The sequence below is a fragment of the Trichoderma camerunense genome (genome assembly GCF_050948025.1).
Source record: "Trichoderma camerunense strain CBS 138272 chromosome Unknown V8C40scaffold_13, whole genome shotgun sequence".
In the NCBI taxonomy this organism is placed as follows: domain Eukaryota; kingdom Fungi; phylum Ascomycota; class Sordariomycetes; order Hypocreales; family Hypocreaceae; genus Trichoderma; species Trichoderma camerunense.
Window position 1 is genome coordinate 709,027 of NW_028145357.1, and position 25,962 is coordinate 734,988.

A 25,962-nucleotide genomic window follows, 5' to 3' on the forward strand; every position below is an offset into this window, starting at 1 on the left:
TAGACACTAGGCTAAGCCGCTTCTGCCTAATTAATTCCCATGAATACGTGCAATTATACCGACTCCTAGTCATTCTTTTGTCGTATCTAAGTACACAAGACAAATTTTTTCCCCGGTATTCTCCGCATTGCGCTTCATGGGTTGACTCGGTCTTTCAATTGCTCTTTGTACCGAACAGCAATTGTTGCATTCACAGGTTCATCACGCTGTGCGGAAGTTACCCCGCAATGTACGGAGTATTTACAGGTGGGGTTTTAATAGATCTCACTTCTGCACATGGTGGGGGTTTAGAATCTTGGAAAGCTCAAGATCCTCGCCGTATGCGATAGAGCACCAAGACTTCAATGTCCTCAATGCTACAGAAAGCTTCAATTCGCGAATCCTAAAGCTAACTCATACAAGAAATGCATAGGCTAATAGCACCGGAGCCAAACTGGATGAGTCAGACGAAGAGTTGGATGTAGGAGACATTATTAAGAGAACGGTACAAGAATGGAGCGAGATATTTGCGTAAATAGATGTATATACACTTCGCTTTACAGTTAAAGACTCTTATGAAGAATTAGTGTAACACATGCTAAGTATGCATGGCATGGTTCATTCCTGGCAGTGCGTACATATCTCTTTAGTCACTAGAGCTTAGTTACAGTCTTTTCAGCTTTCTTCTTTGCTGACCATGCATTCCGACATGATACTGTCAGTGCCTGCGGATTGATGCGAGTCGGGTACTTCTTAGACATCCTTTGGAATAGCTCAGTTGCATCTTTGGTCTGTAAAAGCATCTTCTCAAATGTCTCGATGTACTCGATTGTGGCCTGCACGTTGTTGCTTCCATCAACGGCTCCATCTCTCTTATGCCCTGCAATAACCGTATGCGGATTCAGTTTTGCAATCTTTTCGAGACACACAAGCCAACTACGGCGTCTTTCAGGCGTAGCTGCTTCCCCCAGGAATGGATGCACATCATTGTAGACAATATCGCCGGCGACAATTAAATTGAGATCAGGAACGTGTAAGAAAGTAGTGTCAGTTGTATCCGAGTCGCCAGCTTCATGTACCTGCAGAACATGGCCTTCGAGCGATAAAATATTACTATTTCCAAGCTCCTCTGGTAACACGCTGTCGTGGTCAATCTGATTGGGAAAGAGATTTCCCCACGCACGCTGGAAATATTTTGGCTCAAGCTCTTTCTTCATTCGAGCGATTACACGCGGAGTAGCCAACGTTTGAAAGCCAGGAAAACGTTTGCGGAGAGTTTTAAGGCCCAGAAAGTGGTCACCGTGTCCGTGAGAAATGTAGACGGTTGTGAGTCGCTTCCCAGGGATTGTCCTTTCAATCCAGTCGGCCAAATTATTTGCCTGCTGAACTGTCCAAAGGGCATCGACAAGAATCGCCTCGCGCTCTCCCGAGATTAATGTGGCAGTTGTAGGAGACCAATGCGATTGTTGACCCGGTTTCCCGCCTGGAATAACGAAAGGGATGGACGGTGTTGTGAAAACGTCTGCTCGTAAGGGGGACATTGCTGTTCTTGTGATTATTGTTTGCAGAAAGGAAAAGAAGTATGTGAACTACAGCGAGATTGCAAGAGTAGATGAAGCATGAAAAGACAAATTTGATGAAGAGAATACTCCACAAAAGCGATGCAATTCACGTCATGCCATGCCCTCACTTATATGGGAATATCTCTCGGCATCTGAGAGGTAAACGGACCACACCGCATAGCTGACTGTTTTCCCTCGGGTATCCTGCGATGTGTTTACTAATCGTCCAATGAGGCCATCGAGGTTAAAGCTGGAAAGCACAGTGAATCCTCGGTTTCTTGTGATTACATAATCGCTACTTATTACTTCAGAGTGCCTACAGCACAAGAGAGATTTCACATGACGTTAATCGACCTGCCTTCAAATTAAACAAATGAGCGACCTCTAAAAGTTCGTTTTCCATGGAGAGATTGGGGGGTGAAATGGTGCTGTCGTTCGTTGAGTTTAAGATTGAAAGAGTACTCCCGCCTGAAGACCGTACCTGAAATACTGAATCTGAACTCAAGAATCCAAACCCCAACCTCAGCAAGAAGACAGAGTTAATTTTCTTTTTTCCGCGTCACGAAAGATGCAGTTTTTCTGAGAGCAGATAGTATTACGACAATCCACCCTTGTTGGATTTGGGGGTAACGAGATACTAAGTAAGCTTAAATATGAAACTGGTATCCCATTAACGGTCTGCGTTCACTTGTTACGAACAGAGCGGTTTTAGAGTGGATACTCTCTGACACTGGAAACCCTGGCGCTCTTTATGCTGGAAGCTCTCTTCTCTTCTGCTAATGGCTCACCATAATTGACCCCCAAATGATGCTATGGGCAGAAAGCCTGCTTGTACTGTCCCAGTTTTATGTAACGTTGCCTTTTCCTAATAACTACGATTGGTAGTGACGTGGGCTAATTTGAACGCTATACGTAATTAGATAGACTATTCACTACTGTATAGCAGACATTGGCAGAAAGAATGAGAACCGTAAGTTGTGAGGCTCTTTGTATGCGAGATCGGAAGCTTCTAGTGGACCCATCTCAAGTCTCGTTTTGGCGCACTCCACATTCTATAATCAGAGCATTAGAGCATACAAAATACCGACAATATGGCTCACCCGAATCCTTACTACTTGAATCATATTCCAACATCACCTTTATATCATCAACAATATTGTAAAAAAGACACCAGCCATGGCCGAAAGCATTCAGAATGGCGTTTTTCGGCGCAACAACACGGTGCCTCCAGCGGATAATGGAGTCATGGCACTCTTCTCCTTAGCAGGCAAGACAGCGATAATCTCAGGTGCGGGGGGAGGAATTGGCCTGGCTGCGGCCAAAGCCTTTGCTGAAGCGGGTGCCAATGTGGCCATCTGGTACAACACAAATAGCGAGACTATCGAGAAGGCTGCTAGCATTGAGAAAGCCTTCAATGTCAAATGTAACGATACCAAATTTGATGCACACACGCTTCCCCTCGACATCAATCCCCGTCTTCCCCGACTGACCCAGAACTGAATAGGCAGAGCATATAAAGTAGACGTCACATCATGTGATGAAGTGGAAGCGGCGGTAGACACAGTTGTCAAAGAATTCGGTGGACGTCTCGACATATTCGTCGCTAATTCGGGTACTTCCTGGGGAGATGAGGCATTCATTGATGCGGACATTAGCAGATACCACAATCTCATGAAGATCAATGCTGATGGCGTTGTTTACTGCGCACGCGCTGCCGGCAAGCACTTTCGCCGCCAGAAGGTAGAGGGCACAACGACAGATGGATCAAAATTAACCAATTACTCAAGCGGCAGCTTCATTGCAACCGCGAGTATGTCAGGGCGTATTGTCAACATTCCTCGGCGTCAGGCGGCATACAATGCCTCCAAAGCGCACGTTATTCATTTATGTAAGTTTTGCCCACTCGTCATTTTGGTCTTGAAATCATTTTCTTTATTTTTTTTTGGTATGTTGAAACTTATTCCCCACAGGCAAATCCCTTGCGATTGAATGGCTTGGGTTCGCTCGCGTCAACAGCGTATCTCCTGGATACGTACGCACTGGCCTATCAGGGACAGTAGCCGAGGAGACTATGAACTCTATCAAAGATAAAATCCCAATGGGGTAAGTAAAGATGATGAATTATCCGAGAACCGAGGACGCATGTCTAACAATTTTAGGCGTTTTGGCGAGACCGTGGAGATGCAGGGCATCTATCTTTATTTAGCCTCTGATGCTTCCTCTTACGCAACTGGAGCCGATTTTATCATTGACGGTGGTTATTCCGCTCCATAATTATTCTATATAATGCATGGGGAGTGTTGTGGTGGGACTGATATTAATATTCTACTGCTTTGGTTGTTATCTTCAAGACAAGACAGCAGCCATTTAAAGAAAAGTCACCGCAATTAACTCCATCTACTATCCGTTTTATGAACCATTCATCCACGTGTTCACGCCCCCGCTACTTGTCAAATTGCAAAAATGGATCATTTTGGATATATTTTTATTCTCGGAATATGCAAACCTTATGTATTGTTGGTCGGTGAGTCTCGAAGTGATCCCCTTTCAAATGGGCAGATATACGCGCCTACCCGGTACTCTCATGAATCAAATTTGGCATCCGACAGTATCTACCTACAATATTGCCTTTGGTGCGGCTAACGCACGCGGTTCAATCAATCGCGTGCCGACGCCGCCTATGCTGTTTTGCCGCAGTAGAGGTATATGAACCAGCTGCGATAGAGGGATATCTGTTGGTTGCCGAATAGGCTATAGACTTCTTGGAATTCAGACTCTCTTTAGCTATATGCACACAGTGTGCTAGGTAGGTGGCAGAAGAGATATGGAATTATACTCGCCGCGATATATTTATTCTGGATGTATTGTACAGGTCAACAGCCTTAATGCGCGGCAATAATTGTTTTTGTTTACACAATGGTTCTGATATTGGTTCCTATTCATTCAGCGAAAGAAATAAACCGAAGCGCCCCGGCAGCCATTGTCTATGAGTCATCGACTGAGAGACTGGCTCCTTGGACTGATGCTCGGATGCCGGTCGTGGTCCGCGGAGATTCTCGTTTCATTGATGGCTGAATAAAATGAACCGCTATAAGAGGAATAACACACTGAAGTAGGATAGATGCAATTGGAAATTCGGTTATGCATGATACTTTGCACAAACAGCGAAATCGGTTGTGGTTGGGCCACCTGGGCAATTCGGATGTCCGAAATTCTCAAAGGGCGCGGATGATTTCCGCGTCCGGAAATGGGCGCCTTATCCGAATCTCCTCCATCTATATCTTTCACATCACCGCTTCGTTTGCATATACTTTGGTTTCAATGCTTAGGAGGTCAACTAACGCAATGGACTCCAAGGGGCATGCCTCTGAATCTCTCATGGAGGTTCGTCAAGAGCCGCCTAACCCTGAAGAAAAGCCCAACGACGCTCAGTCATTTCCCGATGGAGGCTTGCAAGCATGGCTTGTTGTTTTGGGAGCTTTTTTTGGTCTGTTTATCAGCTTTGGATGGACGAACTGTATGTCTCATGCCATCATTGCTACTAATCGTACGGCTGATCGTTCTCAAAGGTGTCGGCGTGTTCCAAGAATACTATGAAACCCACCAGCTGGCGTCATTCTCGCCGAGTACAGTGTCTTGGATTCCAGCAGTGTCTATGTGCACAATATTCCTTGCAGTATGTTGATATACAATCTGATTTCCACTATTCTTTTTGACTTGCTCCGATGCTCATATTTGCCTAGGGACCATTTGTAGGACAGCTGTTTGACCATTTCGGTCCTAGAATTCTCCTGCTCCTTGGCAGTACCATCCATGTTTTTGGGTTAATGATGGCATCCATTTCATCTCGATATTATCAGTTCATTCTGTCCCAATCTATTTGCAGTCCCATTGGCGCGGCCATGGTTCTCTACCCTTCTTTCAGCTGTATCACAACATGGTTTCTGAAGAAACGTGCTCTAGCAATGGGCATCGCCGCCAGTGGATCCAGCATGGGCGGAGTCGTGATGCCTATTATGGTAAACCGACTTATACCCATCATTGGGTTTGGTTGGACAATGCGAACATGCGCGTTTATGATGCTGGGTCTCTTGATCATAACCAATTTGACAGTTCGATCACGCCTACGCCCTCAGCCGAAGAACTTCGGAGTTGCATCTTTTTTTGCAGCATTCAAAGATCCTCCTTTCCTCTTGTTGGCTATGGCTGGATTCTTCTACTCTATGGGTATGTTCATACCTATAACCTTCTTGGTTACATATGGTAGAAGTGTGGGGATGTCGCCAGAGCTCGCGGGTTATCTAGTTTCTATGTTTAATGGGGCAAGGTACGTGACTATATCTCTATCAATGCGCACAACGCAGTCAATATTACAGTAAACTAACACTTTATTGGTTATATGTAGCGGTATTGGACGTATTCTCCCTGGATACATAGCTGATAAAGTGGGAAACTTCAACGTATCCCTTTTTGCCGCATGCCTATCCACAATCTTAGTCTTTGGAGTCTGGCTACCTGGACATTCCCATGCAACTACGATAGTCTTCGCGTCTCTATTTGGACTTAGCACTGGGACCTATACAGCTATGAGTCCCGCCCTGGTGGCCCAAATATCCGACATACGCGAAATCGGACTGAGATCAGGAGCAATGTACGCATTCATGTCTATAGCAGCCCTTACGGGAAGTCCCATTGGAGGGGCCCTCATCACTGCAGCAGGAGGAAGTTATTGGAAATTGCAAGTTTTCACTGGAGTTATGCTTGCCGTAGGAAGCGCCTTTTACGGAGCTTCAAAGCTCTATCTGGCAAAAGGCAAAGTGTGGACAAAGGTATAGCGATAGAATATTGTTTCTTTCTGAGAATGCCCAAGCAGCTGTTCGTCAGGATGAAATTATGCAGAGCTTTGTTCAAATAATGCCCTTGACTCTGTTGGGATGCGCCTATCATTATAATGGTGGATGAGTGGCGGATACCGGGCGACCGCCTGCAGAGGCATGTTGAGAATTAGGCGATTTAAAAAGATGTTTTAATGATAAGAGAGATGAAAGATGAGGAGCATACATCCTCTGATCAATATTTAGGCATCCAACTTATACGTGCCTATATGCAAAATCATTAGAAATCTGTGTTGCACTGTGTTGGTGAGCTAACTGTTACTGGGAAATTCCAATTCCAGTAGTTGCTGTGTTGGGAAAAACTTCAAACCCCGTTTTAAATACTGGTTCGCTTTCATTCCGTCACCACCGTAACCATACAAAGGCATTTCTTGCCTTTGCACAGGTGAGTAATTCAGTGGCTGAATAATTGCGTGTTTCAACTGTATGCGTGATTTTGCAGTTCATCCGTTCGAAGGTGAGGAAGACGAATGGTCTGATGTGAAATTAGAGTGGCAACTCCTATGTAGATCGCCAATTGCGAAGGCTGCTCTGTGAACGACGAACATAAAAGCTGAACATGCCGCAACATGGATGGAATTATTTGAACATGAAGGATCTCTTTCACACGCACCACTTTACAATTATAATTTACTCTATCACTACCTACGAGATTTTACTTTAGCCAGTCCAATACTAAGAGCCTGTCATGGAGCAACACATTGATGCTATGGTGGTTGGGTTAGGGTTCAGCGGTATATACCAGTTATACAAACTCCGTGAGCTTGGTCTCTCAGTGAAAGCTGTCGAGGCTGCTCCTGAAGTTGGAGGTACATGGTACTGGAACAGATATCCGGGTGCAACGAGCGACACGCATAGCGAAGTTTTTCGCTATAGTTGGGATAAGGAAGATTTACTCACTTATCCATGGAAGACTCGATATCTACCCCAGGCCGAAATAAAAGGATACTTGAAGCACGTGGTTAAACGCCATGATCTGGAACAGTATATCCAACTCAACACCCGGATGGAGTCGGTGCATTATCTCGACAATAGCTGGCAAATATGACTATCCACCGGTGAGACATTTCGCGCAAGATATCTCATCACGGCTCTAGGCGCTTTATCGAAGACTTATTTCCCTCAGATTCCTGGCCTTGACACCTTTACCGGCGAAATGTATCATACGGGGTAAGCAGGTTCACCTTTCATCTTTTGTGGCACTTTATTCGGTATTGTGAATGCTACTAATCTTAATGTTTCATTATAGAAACTGGCCAGATACCCATGATTTCTCGAAGAAACGAGTTGGAGTCATCGGCAACGGTTCTACCGGCGTCCAGCTCATCATAAACCTTGCTGATCAAGCCAAGCAGCTGGTTTCATTCCAACGACACCCACAACATGTGGTTCCAAACGGTGACGGCCAAGTTACGGCAGAAGATCGGAAACGCATCAATGAGAACTGTGATGAAATATGGAAAAACGTCAAGACAAACATCTCCGGACATGCTATTACAGAGTCATCAATCCCGGCCATGAGCGTCACCGCCGAGGAGCGCGAGCGCGTATTTGAGCAAGTCTGGAAGACAGGCAACGGAAAAAAATTCCTATTTGGTACTTTTGGAGATATTGCTATAAGCGACGAAGCGAACAAAGAAGCGGCAGACTTCATTCGCAGAAAGATTGAGCACATTGTCAAGGACCCCGTCAAGGCCCGCACTTTAACTCCGCCTGGTGGATTCAATCGCCGCCCAGTCACAGCCAACGGCTACTACGAGACTTTTAACAAAGAAAATGTCGACGTTGTGGATGTGCTAAGTACGCCTATGGAAATCATTCCAAATGGTATTAAGCTCTCGAACGGTACAGTGTACAATCTGGATGTCATTGTATTTGCTACGGGCTTTGACGCTGTCGATGGCATGTACCATGAGATCTCGATAGTTGGACAGAACGGCCAGACGCTAGAAGATCACTGGACCGATGGAGCGAAAGCATATCTGGCCACTACGATGAATGGGTTTCCAAACATATTTGTGGTTAACGGACCTCAAGGCCCATTGACCAACGTACCACCTCTCATCGAAACCCAGGTGGACTTCATTACAAGTCTCATTGCTACTGCAGAAGCAAGCAAGGAAAAACTAGCAACTGAGTCTCAAAACGAACATAAGCAGCTAGGGCCAATAATCGAAGTTATGCAAGAAGCTGAGGATGGATGGCTGGCAAAAACTAATGAGATCGGCGCAATGACTGTGTTTGCCAAAGGAGGGTCATGGCTCACTGGAGCTAACGTCGATGGCAAGAAGCAGGCATTTCTATACTACATGGGAGGGGTAGGCAATTATAACAGGGTTGTTGAGGCTGAAATAGACGCAGGGTATCCTAGCTTCAACAGATTCTACTAACATTACGGGCAGGAAGAACGGGGCAATATGCTTAGGAGACAAGGCTAGGAACTACAGCTGTTGTACGGATCTTCGTTTTCTTTAAATTGTCCAATATGTTTATTTCTATATTATGTACAATTGTTGAAATCAACTGCGATAAAATCGGTAATACAATTATATATACCACCTGTTGACTGGGCTATAGGCTGAGAAACGTTGTTTTGTTGGTAATTCCATTGCATAGAGGGTTGAGAGTCTGTTGTGGAATCTCTATGTGACCACAAGTGACTAAACTCGTGTGTATCCTCGTAATATATTATTTCGCTATTTGGAGAAGCGCTATCGTCAGCTGAAGGAGTCGTACAACCAGTCGAAGCCGATGGAAAAAACATCGTGGTATCGTTAGGCGTGTAGTGTGGACTGTTCAGAGGAAACACGTCGTACGATGGCATTGGTGACAGGTCGTGTATCTGATTTATAATACCTATGTTGGCGGTCAAAGGAATGAACGAAGACGCGTTGCTACGGCTGCCAAGCCGGAAAAGAGACTTATATCTACTCAAAATCATTAGATCAGCCTTGCTTGTTGTAGGAGGCTACACCAGAGCCATCGATGAAAACATACCGGTTGCGAATGTCTTGCAGAGATCGATCCATGAGCTCATGCATTTGTATCATCTTCCAATTGCTTCCATGTACACTATAAGCTTGTAGGAGACGCATGTCTTCATCATGTGACCATTTCTGTCGTTTGATGTTGGGGTCCAAGTAGTTCTGCCACCTCGCGGCACATTCTAGGGAATTGTCTGGTTATTAACTGCCTGCGAACCTCGCGTCTCAACGTAAGGAGTACATACGATCCGCAGAACGCGTCTTTATATATCTTGACACTTGAACCCATCTGCGTTTTGCATCGTTAGAATGTTCCACATTCCACGGGTAGCCTCAAGCTGGCGACAGCCCCTTACCGAGCGCCAAATTGCTCGAAAGCATCGCGCAACTGTATATCTTCACTAGGGCTCCATTCGCCCTTCTTTATGCAGCCGTTGAGTCTCACCCAGCGTTTTCGACAGTCTTTGTTCGATCTACCGTTAATAATGGCCGCAATAGAACTCCAGTCTCTGGGCTGTCCTAGCACTTCTGGAGAGATCATAGTATTAATACGACGAGAACTTAAGTTTTAACGAGTTCTCACTCAGACTCACTTACCCTGCGCCCTTACTTTGAGTATTAGGATTTCATCCTCGGCATTTGTCCAGCGTCCACTTTGGCGTCGATATCCTGTCCGACTCATGGCTATGCGAAGCTTTATGGAATTGGTTAAGTAATTCGCTTGATACATTCTCGTCATATTATAACTATATTCTGTCTCATGTGACTTTCCAGACCTTCCTTGTTTAAAATGCTACATTGCCCCATTCGCAACCTGCTCCTATTTCTCGGGCTCCGAATCTGCGACATTGCTGGGTCAGCAAACAGTTGGGAGTGACTATTCGGGAAGTGAGGACGCAACAACCATGTGATGGGTTAGGAAAGAGTAAATGAGGAAGTTTAGAAGATAACAGACCCACAGAGTGCGCACACACCGGCGATAAATTCAAGTCTCCGACAACTCCAGAGTCCTGGTCATAACTACGGGGCAACCTATTTGCCCGGGGATCCCAGGTGGTTATGATCCCGATATGGGGCTGCAATAGACTCAGAATATCTAAAGCCGGGTGAACTATATATGCGCATTGATGGCATTGGACCAGCTGGCGGGACGTGTCAGCTATAACCCTGTTGTTGCAACGTGAGATCGTAGGGGTTCGTTACTAAAAATACATACCTGGCATGTATGCAGGTTGACTTGGTATTACCACATCACAGCATTTATCACTTAATATGCCTGATCTAGATTGCAAGCGGCGGCATTCAACAAGGTGTACACATTTAAACTGGACCATACAGGCATCCCAATGCAACAACTACAGCCGTGATAGACATGCATGATGCTTTTGGCTTTCAGTCTACAATAATGCTGATACAGAGCATTACCACATTACTCTTGCCATCTTTCATGCGCCTGTTCTGGTTAAAACTTCATATACAACCTGGATCGGATATGGTACCGATGCAATCTAGAGCTAGGGACTGCGAATCTGAGGTCAGCCAGTGCCTGGGCTAGCGCTGACGTTGCAGAACAAGCCTACCTCATCTAGAATCCAGAGTTGGTTATTATATTGTTGTTTAGCTTTACAGTCGGGGTAACAATGAATCCGTCCTCAAGCATTGGTATTTCAGCTATATATTCTGTACATTCCTGCTACCAATAAAGGTCCGATTGCCTTGCATAAGTCGAACCATCGCTGCACCCAGTGCAGTCCGCGGAGTGCGCGGTCGGACTTTCTTTCCTGCTATCATTACTAGTTTCAGCAATTACAGTGGCGATTCACTTCCGATTTGCCTCATATACCAGATATATTATGACAAAAAGAGCTCTTCAACGTCGGAAGCTAGTACATCGGAGCGTGGCTGTTGTGGTGTGATACCGGACCCCAATCCCGGCCGCCATCAGATTTCATATGCTGTTAGGAGCGGAATGCGTTAGTGACTTTGTTGACTTACAGACTCGTGCCGATGGAAACTGATAATCCTTGGATGAGGATATTTGAGGCTGTGTCTAGCATACTTGTACGCCTGCCTGGATTTGAAACAGACGTTCTCAGGCGTTGACGTCTTACCAGGAAAACCACGCCTGGCACTGTTGTAAGCTGTGTTTAACAATTCTTCAGCAAGCTTCTTCCGTTATTGCCGTCGTGAAAGTAGATGTGCGCCACTGGCTGCAGATGTTCGAGTCGTGATGAAGTGTAAGATGCAATCAACTGTGGTGGCTGCCGCCTCCATAGCTTGATCACAAATGTCTAAGCGTGATCTTTTATCCCTAATTAAACAGCCTCAAAAGATTCCATGCAGTGAGTGCTACATAGTCGCTGGATAGAATACTTCTGTCAAGCGCGTCAAGCGACACACGTTCGACTAGAGGCCTAGCTGCCGTGAAAAACTCGTGGTGCAAGGCTCCTAGGCCTAGTTCCGGCATAACAGATACAAATCAGTCGCCGACATCATGCTCAGCATTTCCACCACATCTTCAGCATAATTTGCGTCAATAATGGCGAGCAAGTTGATAATTTGGTAGGATACCAGTGAGTGCAAAAACTTTATCAGCAGCTTGATACGGTATTTTCTAGAATAACCCCTGTTGAAAGAGATATCCGACTTTCCTCTTAATGCACCGGCGATATGAGCCAAGGATGTAAGGTCTCCAGAGGCGGAGATACTACCCCGAAGACGGATGACGGGAGTGAGATCTTGTTCGGCGAGCTTAGCCATGGCCCGAACTACATACTTCAAGTCTCATTGCAGAATGGCCCCGCAAGAGGGAGTTGCATCGAATAACGATAGAAACGCGATCCAACTGCTTTGGCAGCGAGTGTTTTGGAAGGTATTTTAGCGTTGCAGTACAGTCTTCTCCTCGGCCAGAGAATCGGAGAATTTCGGCATTATGACGCTGGATAGCAACATCGTCAGTTCGCGCATTTGCGTTGCTACCTTATCCAGTGTTGACGCCATAGCTATGACGACCCTCGTTGAGGTAGCGTTTCAAGACCTCAAGAATGCAAATCATTCTCTCAACAAGAGCATTATTATTAGATACGGTGGCCGTATAATTTCTTTATATTTTACAATTTTAATATTGATATGTACAAATTTTGTGGAATTTGAGAGGGCATACTTTGCGACGGCAACATCATCACCAAGGTTCTATAACTTGGTAGATGATACAGAATATGTGTCGATATATAAGAGCCCCCATGCTATAACATCTATATTTGCCTCATGTGTTCTCTATTTTAGCTAACCGCTATCTCTTCATGTTGAATCATTGGGCAGCTCCTGTTTCTTCTCCCTCTTCTCTGCTTGTCGCTGGCGATCTGCGTAATTGTGCGGGAGAAGATCTGGATTCCCTATGTACGCTCACGCCAAATCTTAACAACCTATATCTGGACTTCTTTTCTCGACTACTCTCGCGGTTATGGACTCCTTGCCGTTTATGATCACCGCTTGTGACCGCTCATGGAAGAAACGATGCCGTGAATGTTTAGATTGAGGGTTATTGGTCTATCTTAGTTACCAAACCCGTATACCTTGCGGAAATTTTTCGCAAGGCATTCATTATTGCGAAAGCAGGCTTTAGTACGGCAATACCTTATGGGGGTATCCGCACGCTGTTTTGGCGAGAGTGTTGTTACTTCTCATGGTGGAAGGTGGGAAGTGAGGCACAAAATTGTCCAACCGTCAATTAATCGCCCGATTGATGCAAACGGCACACGCCCTAGAGACAACAAATGATCCCAGTCATGTCCAACTGAGAAAATAAATTATCTAAAGACAAAAAGTCACTGATTGCTAATGAGTTGGTGCAACAGTGGACTTCCTCAAGTTGGGGCGATTAATTCCTTGGTATGGACTTTGGCAAAACGGGCGATAACTCTTCTACATTGGCACAGTTATCTATTATATAAAGTTAAATGATAAGCTTTCCATCGTCGGTATTCTCTGAATTTGCGTTCTAGAAATTCACCTGGCTATTTAAGAGTCGCCAGCGGACCTTTAAAAATAATGATGAATTTGAAGAGTTACTGCTTGAGATGACGCAGCATCTCAATTCAGACGATACCAAAGAATGCAACAGAATCAAGCCCATCTACCAACTAAAAGATGCGGACAGTTTGAGGAAAATCTCTGATTCGAACGCTTGCAGTGCACCAAGACATTCAAACTCGTCTGAGAAATGATATCAATGCCGAGTTGCCTGTTGGCTACGACGTCGCTAATCTCAAAGCTCTGCTAATAGTCTTGGCAGCTTATGTATCCGAATGGTTGCGTATTCATCCCGTACTCGTACTCTGCAATCTTTCAGCTTACAAATAGACTCACCCTTGCACCCACTCCGATTGGAGACATTCCAATTCTCGCAGGAGTTTACATGGGGTTGGGAAGCCTATGGAGTCCACAGGAATCCACAAGTCTGGGGATCTGACGCGAAGGCATTTTGTCCTAAGCGTTGGGGCCATGATAGGAAGCAGATTCACGAGTTATGACGCACAGCACATGTTAAAGGTAATTTTATCACTTTAATGCATATAAGCGTAAGTGCTTGGGGGTGGATTTCGCTATGTCGCAAATCATGATGGAGATAATGGAAATGGTCAGACATTTGACGTAGTGCAAGGATCCAGGGTACCTGTTCCGAACTACAACTGCAAGTTTCTACAAGTCGATGGCAGCCGGCCCTATCGATGGCTTTTTTAATATCCTAGGGGGGATCCATTTTATCTCCCAAAAGGTTGCAGTTAGCTTTTGAATCGGTCAATATAATTCTGAGTGAGCAATGTTTTACCATCGATTCCGGGGGTATGGCAGTGATTGAGGGCTTATATACGGAGTAATAGCCAACGGTATAGCCAAGACACGAGACAAAAAACAATTTTAATAGACACTTATCTAGTCCTCACCTAAGCTTTTATACTGGAAGCGGCAGATAGCAAACAGACAACATTTGTCAATAGGTATATACTTTCCAGGTACGGAGTACGTACTAGATGTATGTTGGCTGTCAATTTTGGACGAAGGATAGCTATGAATACAAGGGTACAATCCTGTTGGATTGGCTCGAATTACGGCCCATCGGTGTAAGTCTATATTTGCTCCGCCACAATTACAGGCACTTTCTCGTCTTCGACCTGCTAAGTGTTGGTTACCTATACCTGTGACATTGGGCAATTTCAAGGGTAGGCAGCTAGCAAGCCAAAAAGGGAATCCGATTGGTCACGATTACTCAAGGATTTTCACATCTATACGCGTATAAACGACACTGATCCCGGGTGACAATTTCTGCCCCAATATTTAGCTGCAGATTTTCCGGTAGCAGTCCTAGTTTCTGCTGCAAAATGTACGCTATCTCGGCCAAGACGGGATGTTTGAGCCTCTATACGAACATTTGCGAATCCGAATACGATTTTAAGCGGCGGTCTATCAAAGGATTTCGTAATTACGCGTATAAGTGCGGTGGCCTTACGAGTATATCCTTGAACCTCGGCAGGTCTATGAAGGTATAATTACATAGATAAGGCTGTAATCACATCCAGTAACCTTTACAACACACTGCTTGATGCTTTCTGTTGGTCAACTTGGCTGCCATCATCATGGGCGTGAAACAGAAAAACGTCCCTCTTACGACCGAGTCCCTACTGAAGAAGAGGGAGAAAGATGCGGCTTCAACTATAGCAACCAAACTCACAGATGGCGCATCAGATGAATTCGAATTCGGCGGCTCTATTGGTGTTGCCTCATTGATGATAGGCTTTCCCTTGATAATGTGGTATATGTGGATAGGTGCAACCTATTATGACGGAAATCTACCTTACCCCGAAAGCAATCAGTCGTGGCTTGAATTTGGACAGCACCTGTGCCAGCTAGTCTATTTGGGGGCATACCCAACTGCAAAAGCTTGGGCAATATTTTGGATATTCTTTATCATGGAAGCTGTCATGTATTGCTATATGCCTGGCGTGTCTAGCTTTGGCCGACCTTTGAGACACGAAGGCGGCAAAAGGCTTCCTTATTACTGCTCTGCGTATACCAGCTTTTATGCGACATTGGTTATTGCTGCCGCGTTACATATTACTGGTCTATTCCCATTGTACACTCTAATTGACGAGTTTGGATCAATCATGACCGTCGCTATCCTGTCTGGATTTATCAACAGCTTCATCGTCTACTTCCAAGCCATTGTACGCGGACGAACACACAGACTCACGGGATACCCCATATACGACTTTTTCATGGGCGCTGAATTAAATCCTCGCATCGGTATCCTAGACTTCAAAATGTTCTATGAAGTGAGGATCCCTTGGTTTATACTATTCCTCATTACCTGTTCTGTGGGTGCTCGTCAGTATGAAACATATGGTTACGTTTCTTCTGAGGTAATATTTCTGGCTGCCGCTCACTTTCTATATGCCAACGCTTGCGCCAAAGCTGAGCAAATGATTATCACAAGTTGGTAAGTTGGCTGTGAACACTGCAGAGATAGGGTGGTATCATCTGACGCTATTCCAGGGACATGTACTTTGAGAAACTCGGCTTCCTCCTCACTTTTTGGAACTTGGCTGGTGTACCATTTACCTATTGTCACTGTGCCCTTTACCTAGCTAACCACCATCCATCTGAATATCGCTGGAATCCATTCGCTCTCGCGCTTCTTAGTGCGGTATACATTTTCATGTACTGGATGTGGGATAGTGCCAACGGTCAAAAAAATGCATTTCGCCATAAAGCAAAGGGACAACTCATGAAGCGCAATACTTTTCCACAGGTTCCATGGCAGTCCATCGATAATCCCAAGACTATTAAAACCGACACGGGCGATCAAATCTTAGTTGATGGATGGTTTGCCATTATCCGAAAGCCGAATTACGTTCCTGATATGTTCTTTTCTATGGCTTGGGGGCTCATTGCCGGCTTCAAGTAAGCTATCCTCGGGTTTGAAGGGGCATAAAGACTTAATTGACAACTGACGCTCGTTCTCTTAATAGAAGCCCATTTCCCTGGTTTTATTTCGTCTTCTTCATGGTCATGATTATTCATCGAACAAGGCGGGATATCATGAGGTGCAGGAGGAAGTACGGCGAGGCCTGGACACGATACGAGAAACAGGTTCCGTATATTTTTATACCAGTAAGATTTTCAGTGGCAGTCTAGTCATTTTGGAGCGTTACTAATCGTATATGAAGTATGTGATATGATCGGAGACGATACATTCCTGTGGGAACTCAGCCAGTATATCCTTTGGAGTGCAGCCTGACAACTGCTTTCACTCTCTGAGCGTAATGGGGATCAAGAATAAGCTACTATTACTAGCTTGAGGTTACAAAACGCATGATCACACGAGTTCTTCTGGCCCCATATAGTGGTTAGCCATAAAACGGCAGAGCTTCCATTGATCTACGGTAGTGCCGATATCGTTAAATAAATATTGAATCCTCCTGTGGTGAAAAGAATAGAATAGAAAGGAAAACCTTCTCGGTTTCCCTGAGTGTAGCCCTTTTAAGGATCTTTGAAAAACACAATTTGCACCGTGATATCATCCCTCATATATCGGCTTGTGGGAGTGGGCACAGTCATGGCTCCGCAAAACAGCCCTCTCCTGCTCCCACCAAGCGCGTTCTTAACCAAACACACAGCCGCATTATCCAGATCTTCTATAGCGAAGTACTCAGGCGTTGCTTTATAGCTGGCATATCCATCCTCATCGAGTGTGTATGAAGTGAATTTGGCGTCCTGCACATTCTCCGGCTTCCCTTGCCGACGAGCTGCCAGCCATCGAGATACGCAGGCCACCGCGTCATCGTTGGACATTACATCCCACAAACCATCGGAGGCAAGAATCACAAAGTCTGACGATTCAACCTTCCTGGTGGTGACTTCTGGGGAGGCAGTCATATATGGAGGCGTCTTGGATTTAGGGCGGGGAGCACTGCCGTAAAAATTGGATTGCAGATGCTTGATGAACTCATTTGTCCATTTCCAGCGATGGTCGCCAAATCCTCTTGTCACCGCAATGCCCATGAGTCTTCCAGTTTCAGCACTGAGAATGTCGCTACCTTCGCCAGGGTGCTCAGCATTCAGCCGCTTCACTTCTTCTTCATTGAATCCGGTCTGGTCTTTGCTCAGCGCATGGGCCGTGAATGCCTTGGCATCAGCCGACCAAGATCACAAAACAGCCCGCGAATCTCCAGTCACAGCTGTACGTAGGGTGGATGACTTGGGCTCATAAATGGTGAGCAGGGCGCAGGACCCTGCAAAAGCGGGAGCCAGGGCAGAAATGGCTTCAGCAGAACCTGGCTCACAGCCTCCCTCGACAGCCTTTTGGGCATTTACCATGATGCGATCATCAAGATTTGTAAATGCCTTTTTGATTGCGGTGTCGACAACATCTCCAGAACTAGTATGCCCTATCTTCCCCAGAGACGAGGAGACGTACGGAATCAGCGCCTCTTTTAGGACTTTGGACGTAGCCCAGCCACTTTAGATGAATGTTAGCATAATTCTTTGCCGCATGGCGATATTACTCACGCATGACCATCAAAAACCCCAGCGTACAACGTCTTCTCGCCCTGGATCCCGCCACCAAACCCAATGGCCCATTCATCCTCTACTGGATCATTGCTGGCGACACGGACAGTATCAACACGACCCTTTTCCCCGTTTGTGCTGTCAAACACGAATAATTGAGCCTGTTCTCGCAATTTTTCGTTTGCAGATCTAAGATCAAACGCTTTCACTGGAGATGTTACCGGAATTTCCACATCTGAAGTGACAGGCTTGACAATGGGGACATCGGGTATTTTGTTGTTAGTTGGTTTCTTGTTCAGCCAATAGGCTGCCCCTCCAATGGCAACTACTGCTGTAGCTCCCCAGATAACAGAGAACCCCGAAGAGGAATTTGGCGGCTTTGGGACTTCAGCAGTAGACTGCCATCGTGGAGAAGGCTTTTGACATTTTGCCATCCATTGCCTGTGAAGGTGCGTGTTTACCGCTATGCGACGACTGGAAGAGCGAATCATGATATCCAAGTTATTTTCGATCAAAATAAATAAATAAGGTGCCCGTTGAATGGAATGAGAACAATTTTTTTTTTTTTTTTTGAAACAAAACCGCGGTAATACCCAGACTTGGGAATGGCTACCAAGGAAGGAGATTTGGCCAGAGAAGCTAGCAGCTAACCAAGAGATGAGTATTTCACAGCTAACAAAATGATTCTAATCGATTCCGTCAGCTGTTTATTCTCTGCTCTTCTTATATGTGTGAAAAGGGCACCTAAGGATAACTGGCCACTGAGTAATTATAGGCTGCCGTTATTAAGCAATGTTGAAGAACGAGGCGCAGCTACCCGCTTCCTAAAATGCAAGTTCAAAGATGATGCAAAATTACACCACCTCACGAGGCATTAATTTCCGTGTTAGTCTTAACACGACGAAGAAGGTCAGCAGCTCTCGAGATATCAGTTCAATGACTACGAAAGTACGGAGTACGGTGGGCTGGTTCGTTACTGGGCTTCCTCCAGTTGTTGGGATAACACCCAGAGCAATTGAGGGGAAGCTGCGGAGCAGTAAGCATGCTAGCTGTGAGTGGTTAGCAGAGTTGCATTGTGCCCACAGCGGCTTTGATATTACACACACATTTAATTAAAACTACCTAGTAAGTAGCCATATCAAAAGTATCCCTTGACTTTCCTTGTATCGTTCAGCCGCTTTTGTGTTGTTTTGAATATGCTCGGAATTCCCGTTTCCTCAAACGGGATGTCGTCAAGAAGCATCTTCGCCATACCTCTACCACTGAGAAATATGTGTAGCATTCCGGCACCATTGAAACCAGCCATGATGAATTGATCTGGCCGCCCTGGAATAGCACCAATATGAGGCAAAGAGTCGGGCGTGCACCCCATTACTAACCCAGCTGGATTTAGCGATATGCACTCCAAAGGCACCAAAACCAAACATTGAGATTGGATCAACTTACTACCAGTCCAAACCATATCGGTATACGCCCCTGTACCGGTGTAATCATGGAAATATCGTTGCATATAACCATCAAAATACTGCTTGGCCGGCTCAATCAAGGTCGAGTCATCTGCATTGTTGTAGTATTGCTCTTTGTCGTGCCAATAAGCTGTCTAAGCGCCCCCGACGATAATGCTGCCGTCTGGCCTCGGGTTAATATAGTCGTCGGTGCCTGGACTATTGTGAAGATTGTACGTGTTTGAGAGGTTTGGAGGAATCTGGCATTCGCTGACGACAATCCTGGAATTAATGCCTCGCCACGGAACGATCTTGTCGCGATACTCAGGTAGAATGCCCGCGGTATAGCCATTGCTGGCAAAGAGGACTTTCCGGGCCTTGATTACACCGCGCGAAGTTTCGACAGTGTAGTAGCCGAGGGCAGAGCGTGTTGCAGGTACGGATGTTACGCAAGTGTTTGTCTGTAAGTTGACGCCCTTTTTAATAGCTATGCTGAGAAGGTTGGCGCCAAGTTTGTATGGCCACAGCGAACAAGCAGGGACGCTCAGAGCTGCTTTGGGGTCTTTGGTACGAGTAAGCTAGACAAAATACTTAGCTACGATGCGGTGATCGAGTAGCATCCAAGGTGAGTGATTAAGATGTGGGATTTGTGTGTGCGTCGTGAAAGGTCTCCTAACCTACCTGCTCTGCATACTTGGTGTCCATAAACTCAACATGTTTAGACACAGCAACATCCGCCATTAGTTGGTGATCCAAAAGAACATTACCATATTCAGGTTCAGTCTTGCTGAGATATACATCATAAGAGCGGCGTAAGGCAAAATCGCAATCAATCTTCTCCTTCTCAATCGCCTCTTTCATGGCATATATCTGGGATATATGGAATTGCGCAACTTCCGCCGCCTTTTCGACGCCATGTTCTTTCGCCAGCGACGTTATCATGGGCCATGCAAGCTTAACGTGACCGCCTTCATAGGCATTCAAGGTTAGACAAATCGAAGAAACTCTTCTATATATGATATAAAGGCAGCCTACCGTTGCGACCCGTAGCCCCTGAGCATACCTGTCTAGCATCTAAGACAACCACCGAGGCGGGGCTTGACTTGGCATCCTTTACCAAATGATAAGCCGTAGAAGCTCCAGACAGGCCAGCACCGATTATCAGAACATCGCAAGTTCCTGGAAGCGACGCCGTTGTCCGATGCTCGTCAATTGGATCCAGCTGTGACCGCCAAAACGGCGTGGTTGATTGAGAAGACGGAAATGGACCGGTTGTATTTGCCATGTTTGGTTGCTCACAGTCCGTATTGCTGGCAATATCGTGCTGGAACCAGGCAGCTTCCGCGTAAGACAGAATGAGGCAAGGAAATTGTCCAGGCAATCTTTGCAAAGAGCAGTGATATGATGTGTTTTATAGAAATTGAGCCATCTAAAGAGATATCTCGAGCCATTTCGCTCGCTGATGCGGATAAGCCGAGCTCCGTGCCTCCAATTGCCTGCATAAACAAGGCAGACGCCGCTAACATATGGAACACTAAAAGAAAATGACTGACTCGAAACCTTGCTAACACAAGTATGGCAAGCACCGAGCATTTGCGAGACCCCGCATTCTGAAATGCGGCACAATGTCGTTAAATGACAGCGGAGAAGCCGTCGGTACCATATGATTTCGAACGGCAGGATTTCTAGAGTTCAGAGACGGCAGAGCAATTCCGTTCAAAAGTTCCAGTTATGGCAGATCCGAGCATTCGAGTTCGCACACCGCAAGCATGTGATAGGTGGTACGTATGATCCAAGCTGGGATTTCTGTGATTTGTTCTCATCCGTTCGTATCCGGTAGCCGCCGAAGAAAGATCAAGTGCGATGGAGTTAAACCGACATGCCAGACATGCAAGAAGCGCAAAGTCATGTGTTTGTGGCAGAAGATGCCGGCTTCAGACAGTTCGACCAATGTCGGCCGTCTTGAGATTGATGGCCTAAACTCGCCGCAGAAAAAGAGACCACAGTCTGCAACATCGCCTGACAATTCCGATAGTAACGCTCAGAACTTCCCTGATTCACCCCAGCTTGAACGTTTGATCGATATCTTCTTCAGTCGCCACCATGATGTAGAATTATGCTCATTATTTCACAAGCCGTCTTGGGACGTCTTGTTGCTGCGTGAACGGTCCCCTTTTCTCATAACATCCATAATGGCCTTGTCAGCATTATATGTTCCTGATGTAGAAGCCAGGGCAGAGTTTGGGTTTGCTTCAGCCTCTGACCTATCAGAACACTATACGCAGATTGCTACGAACTACGCTCGCGAGCTCTCTTATGAACCAACAGGTGAGTAAATTACATGCGCCAAGTTGTTGACTTGCTAGGTGTTACCAATAACTGTTTCATTTAGTATACACAGTTCAAGCCAATCTTATACTGGGGCTGCGCGAACTGCTTGCCTCGAACATAATGAAATGTTGGCTACATGTTGGCACGGCTATTAGGTAAGAAAGATGTAAAATGATAGCTCAGTGAAGCCAGGCTATTTGGTCTTTATTCTTTACTAAGAAGCAATTTAGGATGGCCAATCTACGACTAGGCTCGGAATATAGCCTGCGTCTTTCTCCTAGACTAAAGGAGATTCGAAGAAGAACGTTCTGGGCATGCTTCTTAATGGACCGTCTTGTGGCTTATTGCGGCGGAGGGCCTCACATGATAATGGCACTCGCAATTCGAGTACAGCTGCCATGTCCAGAGAACGTCTTCTCCTTCGATGAAGAATATTCTGGCCCATATCTTTCTGATATTCTCCAGCCGAGCCAATTGTCGCAACTCGGAATTGTTCCCTTCTTTATCTACGCAGTCCATCTCTGGGGTGATATGGCGCTACTACACTCAGCCGGTGGGCGAAGATGGTATACGAAAAAGCCAACAGACCCATACAGCGAATTTCACCAAAAGGAGCAAGCAATCAGCGACTTTATCGATCGTCTTCCCGCGACTGCACGATGGTCAGCTCATAACTATAGGTTATTCCGGAGTACTGGCCAAGCTCAGTCATTTGTCAATCTACATTTCGTGCTACACCATGCACAGTGTGTAATGCATCAAGAATATCTTCCTCAATTAGACTCGCCGCTGGACGACATCAGCGGCGTTGGTCATGAGACTAGAGTTGTGCGAGAGAGATACGATAGTGCTGGCCTTTCTCTAGATTACTATGATGAGGAAATCATCAACAAATGCATGGCCAATGCTGGTGCAATAGCGACGATGGCAGCCGCTTTATTTAATGGCAATGACAAGGACAAAGCCGCTCTCCAGTCCATATTCACCGCTAATGCTCTGATGACTGCCTCTAGCGTTCTTCTCTGGGCACAATACACGCAAATCAGCGATTCTGATCTCCAGGCAGAATCGAAGTCGAGATCGGACACGATATTACAGATCATAAAGTCTTGGATCCCAAAATGGAAAGTCGCATCCGCATGGGCAGAAACACTGGAAATGCTCCAGAAGTTATACCACGTGGCATATAGCACACCAGATGAATATCACGGCTTTAACCGGGAAGACGGCCGAGACGAGACTCAAGACTCAACCTTACTCAATGAAGAACCTGATGCAGGAAATGACCCTGATCCCGGTTTGATACAGGGAGACGTGATACTAGATACAGCTGGTGTATATCAGCGTCTGATAGACAAGGCCCGGATGATAATGATCACTCCTCTGGAGCCCGAGGAGATTAAGAAAAAGAAGCTGAGAATATACTTGGGGTCGCTATCCCGCAATATGTGGGGGCACAGTAGCCTGCAAGCATTTGACGGGCCATCTCTTTCACCAGATGGGCAAGGTGATCTTATATTCAATTTTGGTCCCCTAGATAATAACTTGTCGTTAGACATATAATAAAATTAAGTAGGCGTAAAGTAAACAAAACTTTGGTGGATAAATCTTTCGATTTATAGACATGAAATTAAGTATTCTAGCTATACAAGCGCAGTAGCCAACCTGTAACTCATTCGACTTCGCATTTTAACATTTTAATTTACCATTTCGTCTTCTGTTATTACAAACTCAGTTCCTTACGTTCCTCGGCATTACTACCTCATTCCACTAGAGCTATAGAAATACAATTGGGCGTACTAACAACATTATACCATCCGTCTTCCGTCATCCGTCTTCCGTCTTCCGCCATCCGCCATCCGCCATCCGCCTCCCGCCCTTCGTCATTCGCGCGTACATCCCCCGTCTTTTTATCACATTAGTTTACATATCCCTACCGCAATATTGTCTATAACGGAACAAATTTCTTATAATGAAAAATATCACCACGGTTGTACTTATCATGAAATGCTGTATCTTCAAATAATATTACTCCACCTCCCTCCTGCTAATTTCTAAATGCAGAGAAAAATGTCACACGAAGCTATTCCAATTGTTGTAGTTGGGTACGCATGGCTTACGTTTCGTTCCTAGAGCCTCCACGCTGATGTTCTCGCAGGGCTGGTGTAAGTGGCCTAACAACCGCGCTATTGTTATCGAGACAGAAGAAGTACAATATTACCGTTGTCGCAAAACACGTACTGGTGATTCAAGCCCAGAATACACATCGCCATGGGCAGGCGCAACCTTCATTCCGTGCGTACTATGGAAAAGGAGCTTTCAGATGTACTCTTATACTCATCAATCTAGGGTTGCACAAGTCGGTACCAAAACTGCAGCATTCGAAAAAGCTACTTACCATGAATTCGAGCGGCTTCTCCATATTCCCGAGTCCGGCATTTCACTTCAAGGTCATTCTAAATGCAGAAAAATAGAGGAGATATTTATTGAATAGTTAATAGATGCAACGGTATACCAGAGGAAAAAGGACGCTGGCTCGACAAGAATCACCTCTCACGCCAAGATGATATCACGAGAACCATGGTCCAAACAGATCTTGGACGTAAGGATTCAAAAGTTTATTTCATTTTGTCAAGTACTGATGACTTCTTTCTAGTGTCAAGTCGTTTCAGATACGGAATTACACCAAGAGATGGAGATTGCGTTCAACATAAAGTCAATGTCTGTCAACCCGAAAATTTATCTTCCATTCCTTGTCTTCCAGTGTCTCGGATCTGGCGTTGTCATTAAACAGGGCACTATTTGGTCGCTAAAAGATGCCGCGAATATGCACGCTTCCGGAGAGCAAGCTTCGCTGATAGTGAACTGCACAGGACTCTCCGCAAGCAGTCTGAATGGGTTGGGACCCGATGGGTTCGGTGACAAGACGGTAAGTCCAGTAAGTGGACAGACTGTTCTTGTTAGAAACAAAGTATCTCGAACAGTAGTTATTTCTGGAACTGAGGATGGAGATGATGAGCTTTTATATATTATCAATCAAGGTAAAGGGGGAGCGACAGTCCTTGGCGGCTCCCATCACCAAGGAAACTGGAACTTTCAGCCTGACCCTAGGCTTGCTCAGCGTATTATGGAAAGGGCTGTAAACGCTTGTCCCGAGCTTGGGAATGGAAACGGTACAGCTGGTCTTGATGTTATTCTGCATGGTGTTGGCCTGAGGCCAGGACGTCTTGATGGCCCTCGCATAGGGGCAAGCTGGGTAGATGGGATACTTGTTGTGCATAACTATGGTCATGGTGGCACTGGATGTAAGCATTATAATACTCAGGCAATCACGGATACTTACCAACAGGACAGATAAAATCTCGTACGGGTGTGCTGAGGAGGTTGTGGACATTGTGGCTGACGTTTTGAGGGATGCTTCTCACATACCTAGGGAGAAAACACTCTATTCAGCTTAAACACTCAACTTCCGGTGCTATTAGCAAGAGTTAAAAGGGAAAGGTTAGCTGTGATTCTTTGACATAGAGTTTTTCTAACTTCTCCAAAGCAATGGATTGTAAATCTTCTGGCTGCTCTGTGAATCAATAAATGCTCTCATCACTACAAGTTCCAGCATGACCTATATGTCCTACGTAATGATTCATGAGAATGTGATCAAGATTCATCTTTGAAATGTTTTCAAGCCCATATTAGCACAGAAGCATCACCAGTATTCTATATGGGTTTCGATACAGCCCATTAGGATTGAACCTGAGAATACGTTTTGTGAAGTGAATCATGCATAAACCTCATTCTATTACCTATCATCCAGCTTTCTCTCACGAATAGATAATCACTCACACTGGAGGCAATCAAGGGATTCAAAGGAAGAGTAGAGTTCAATAGAAGCTAAGATATGGTGCTTGGGAGAAGTCCCCGATCTTCTACTTGAGTTATCTAAATCCCACAGCTAACCGAGGCCTTTTGGTGTTATCGAATTCACGGTTTAGCTTTTCCAGATGCTATCAGCAGCCCCCAGCAAAACTGATTCTCCACAATGGCTTTAACTCATCGACGATGTCCTACATGTCTTTTATCTCTCATGACACTACCCCACATGGTAGTGGAAATAAGGAGAACATCTATGTCGCGTGTGGCTATGCCGTAGAACCCAGGTGAATGAACCAAAATGATATGTTCTCCAACGTACTCAAATGTA

The 25,962-nt window shown here is 45.5% G+C and overlaps 11 protein-coding genes across 11 annotated transcripts; 6 read left to right on the forward strand and 5 right to left on the reverse strand.

The window, feature by feature from the left end:
- Positions 1-595: 595 nt before the first annotated feature.
- V8C40DRAFT_250400 (MBL fold metallo-hydrolase) lies at positions 596-1,761 on the reverse strand. The gene has a single exon (XM_083216968.1). It carries the CDS (start codon positions 1,518-1,520, stop codon positions 633-635), a length of 888 nt encoding a protein of 295 aa, XP_083071286.1. The 5' UTR covers positions 1,521-1,761; the 3' UTR covers positions 596-632.
- A 742-nt stretch (positions 1,762-2,503) lies between these two features.
- Positions 2,504-4,354, forward strand: V8C40DRAFT_250402 (uncharacterized protein). Its single transcript, XM_083216969.1, has 4 exons — positions 2,504-2,964; positions 3,046-3,429; positions 3,512-3,644; positions 3,701-4,354. Exons 1-4 carry the CDS (start codon positions 2,718-2,720, stop codon positions 3,813-3,815), a joined length of 879 nt encoding a protein of 292 aa, XP_083071287.1. The 5' UTR covers positions 2,504-2,717; the 3' UTR covers positions 3,816-4,354.
- Positions 4,355-4,513: 159 nt separating this feature from the next.
- On the forward strand, positions 4,514-6,637 carry V8C40DRAFT_250404 (major facilitator superfamily domain-containing protein). The gene is made up of 4 exons (XM_083216970.1): positions 4,514-5,058; positions 5,111-5,217; positions 5,285-5,868; positions 5,947-6,637. The coding sequence occupies exons 1-4, from the start codon at positions 4,683-4,685 to the stop codon at positions 6,374-6,376; spliced, it is 1,497 nt and encodes a 498-aa protein (XP_083071288.1). The 5' UTR covers positions 4,514-4,682; the 3' UTR covers positions 6,377-6,637.
- Positions 6,638-7,004: 367 nt separating this feature from the next.
- V8C40DRAFT_280774 (flavin-containing monooxygenase) lies at positions 7,005-8,826 on the forward strand (the record flags this gene model as incomplete). Its single annotated transcript, XM_083221455.1, has 5 exons — positions 7,005-7,451; positions 7,500-7,606; positions 7,686-7,722; positions 7,759-8,613; positions 8,659-8,826. Exons 1-5 carry the CDS (start codon positions 7,125-7,127, stop codon positions 8,824-8,826), a joined length of 1,494 nt encoding a protein of 497 aa, XP_083071289.1. The 5' UTR covers positions 7,005-7,124.
- A 555-nt stretch (positions 8,827-9,381) lies between these two features.
- Positions 9,382-10,102, reverse strand: V8C40DRAFT_267827 (SANT/Myb-like DNA-binding domain-containing protein; the record flags this gene model as incomplete). The annotated part of the gene is made up of 4 exons (XM_083219895.1): positions 9,382-9,602; positions 9,666-9,709; positions 9,777-9,948; positions 10,018-10,102. 4 exons carry the CDS (start codon positions 10,100-10,102, stop codon positions 9,382-9,384), a joined length of 522 nt encoding a protein of 173 aa, XP_083071290.1.
- Positions 10,103-11,874: 1,772 nt separating this feature from the next.
- V8C40DRAFT_267828 (uncharacterized protein) lies at positions 11,875-12,180 on the reverse strand (the record flags this gene model as incomplete). Its single annotated transcript, XM_083219896.1, has 1 exon — positions 11,875-12,180. One exon carries the CDS (start codon positions 12,178-12,180, stop codon positions 11,875-11,877), a length of 306 nt encoding a protein of 101 aa, XP_083071291.1.
- Positions 12,181-14,806: 2,626 nt separating this feature from the next.
- Positions 14,807-16,957, forward strand: V8C40DRAFT_250406 (ergosterol biosynthesis ERG4/ERG24). Its single transcript, XM_083216971.1, has 4 exons — positions 14,807-15,916; positions 15,973-16,380; positions 16,449-16,590; positions 16,647-16,957. The coding sequence occupies exons 1-4, from the start codon at positions 15,057-15,059 to the stop codon at positions 16,656-16,658; spliced, it is 1,422 nt and encodes a 473-aa protein (XP_083071292.1). The 5' UTR covers positions 14,807-15,056; the 3' UTR covers positions 16,659-16,957.
- Positions 16,958-16,959: 2 nt separating this feature from the next.
- Positions 16,960-18,479, reverse strand: V8C40DRAFT_276012 (phosphatase 2C-like domain-containing protein; the record flags this gene model as incomplete). Its single annotated transcript, XM_083220782.1, has 3 exons — positions 16,960-17,604; positions 17,635-17,938; positions 17,989-18,479. 3 exons carry the CDS (start codon positions 18,477-18,479, stop codon positions 16,960-16,962), a joined length of 1,440 nt encoding a protein of 479 aa, XP_083071293.1.
- A 176-nt stretch (positions 18,480-18,655) lies between these two features.
- V8C40DRAFT_280784 (NAD(P)/FAD-dependent oxidoreductase) lies at positions 18,656-20,718 on the reverse strand (the record flags this gene model as incomplete). Its single annotated transcript, XM_083221456.1, has 4 exons — positions 18,656-19,584; positions 19,654-20,011; positions 20,115-20,401; positions 20,469-20,718. The coding sequence occupies 4 exons, from the start codon at positions 20,716-20,718 to the stop codon at positions 19,127-19,129; spliced, it is 1,353 nt and encodes a 450-aa protein (XP_083071294.1). The 3' UTR covers positions 18,656-19,126.
- A 1,043-nt stretch (positions 20,719-21,761) lies between these two features.
- On the forward strand, positions 21,762-23,401 carry V8C40DRAFT_250417 (fungal specific transcription factor domain-containing protein). Its single transcript, XM_083216972.1, has one exon. The coding sequence runs from the start codon at positions 21,996-21,998 to the stop codon at positions 23,325-23,327; it is 1,332 nt and encodes a 443-aa protein (XP_083071295.1). The 5' UTR covers positions 21,762-21,995; the 3' UTR covers positions 23,328-23,401.
- A 433-nt stretch (positions 23,402-23,834) lies between these two features.
- V8C40DRAFT_280786 (FAD-dependent oxidoreductase) lies at positions 23,835-25,333 on the forward strand (the record flags this gene model as incomplete). Its single annotated transcript, XM_083221457.1, has 7 exons — positions 23,835-23,869; positions 23,923-23,973; positions 24,018-24,059; positions 24,114-24,214; positions 24,266-24,366; positions 24,421-25,069; positions 25,119-25,333. 7 exons carry the CDS (start codon positions 23,835-23,837, stop codon positions 25,220-25,222), a joined length of 1,083 nt encoding a protein of 360 aa, XP_083071296.1. The 3' UTR covers positions 25,223-25,333.
- Between the last annotated feature and the right edge of the window lie 629 nt (positions 25,334-25,962).

Coding starts and splice junctions, on each gene's coding strand:
- V8C40DRAFT_250400 (XM_083216968.1), bottom strand. CDS start 1,520: ATGTCCCCCTTACGAGCAGACGTTTTCACAACACCGTCCATCCCTTTC.
- V8C40DRAFT_250402 (XM_083216969.1), top strand. CDS start 2,718: ATGGCCGAAAGCATTCAGAATGGCGTTTTTCGGCGCAACAACACGGTG. Junction 3,430..3,511: donor AGCGCACGTTATTCATTTAT/GTAAGTTTTGCC, acceptor TATTCCCCACAG/GCAAATCCCTTGCGATTGAA. Junction 3,645..3,700: donor AAAGATAAAATCCCAATGGG/GTAAGTAAAGAT, acceptor TAACAATTTTAG/GCGTTTTGGCGAGACCGTGG.
- V8C40DRAFT_250404 (XM_083216970.1), top strand. CDS start 4,683: ATGCATGATACTTTGCACAAACAGCGAAATCGGTTGTGGTTGGGCCAC. Junction 5,218..5,284: donor TGTGCACAATATTCCTTGCA/GTATGTTGATAT, acceptor ATATTTGCCTAG/GGACCATTTGTAGGACAGCT. Junction 5,869..5,946: donor TCTATGTTTAATGGGGCAAG/GTACGTGACTAT, acceptor GGTTATATGTAG/CGGTATTGGACGTATTCTCC.
- V8C40DRAFT_250406 (XM_083216971.1), top strand. CDS start 15,057: ATGGGCGTGAAACAGAAAAACGTCCCTCTTACGACCGAGTCCCTACTG. Junction 15,917..15,972: donor CAAATGATTATCACAAGTTG/GTAAGTTGGCTG, acceptor ACGCTATTCCAG/GGACATGTACTTTGAGAAAC. Junction 16,381..16,448: donor GGGCTCATTGCCGGCTTCAA/GTAAGCTATCCT, acceptor TTCTCTTAATAG/AAGCCCATTTCCCTGGTTTT.
- V8C40DRAFT_250417 (XM_083216972.1), top strand. CDS start 21,996: ATGGCCAATCTACGACTAGGCTCGGAATATAGCCTGCGTCTTTCTCCT.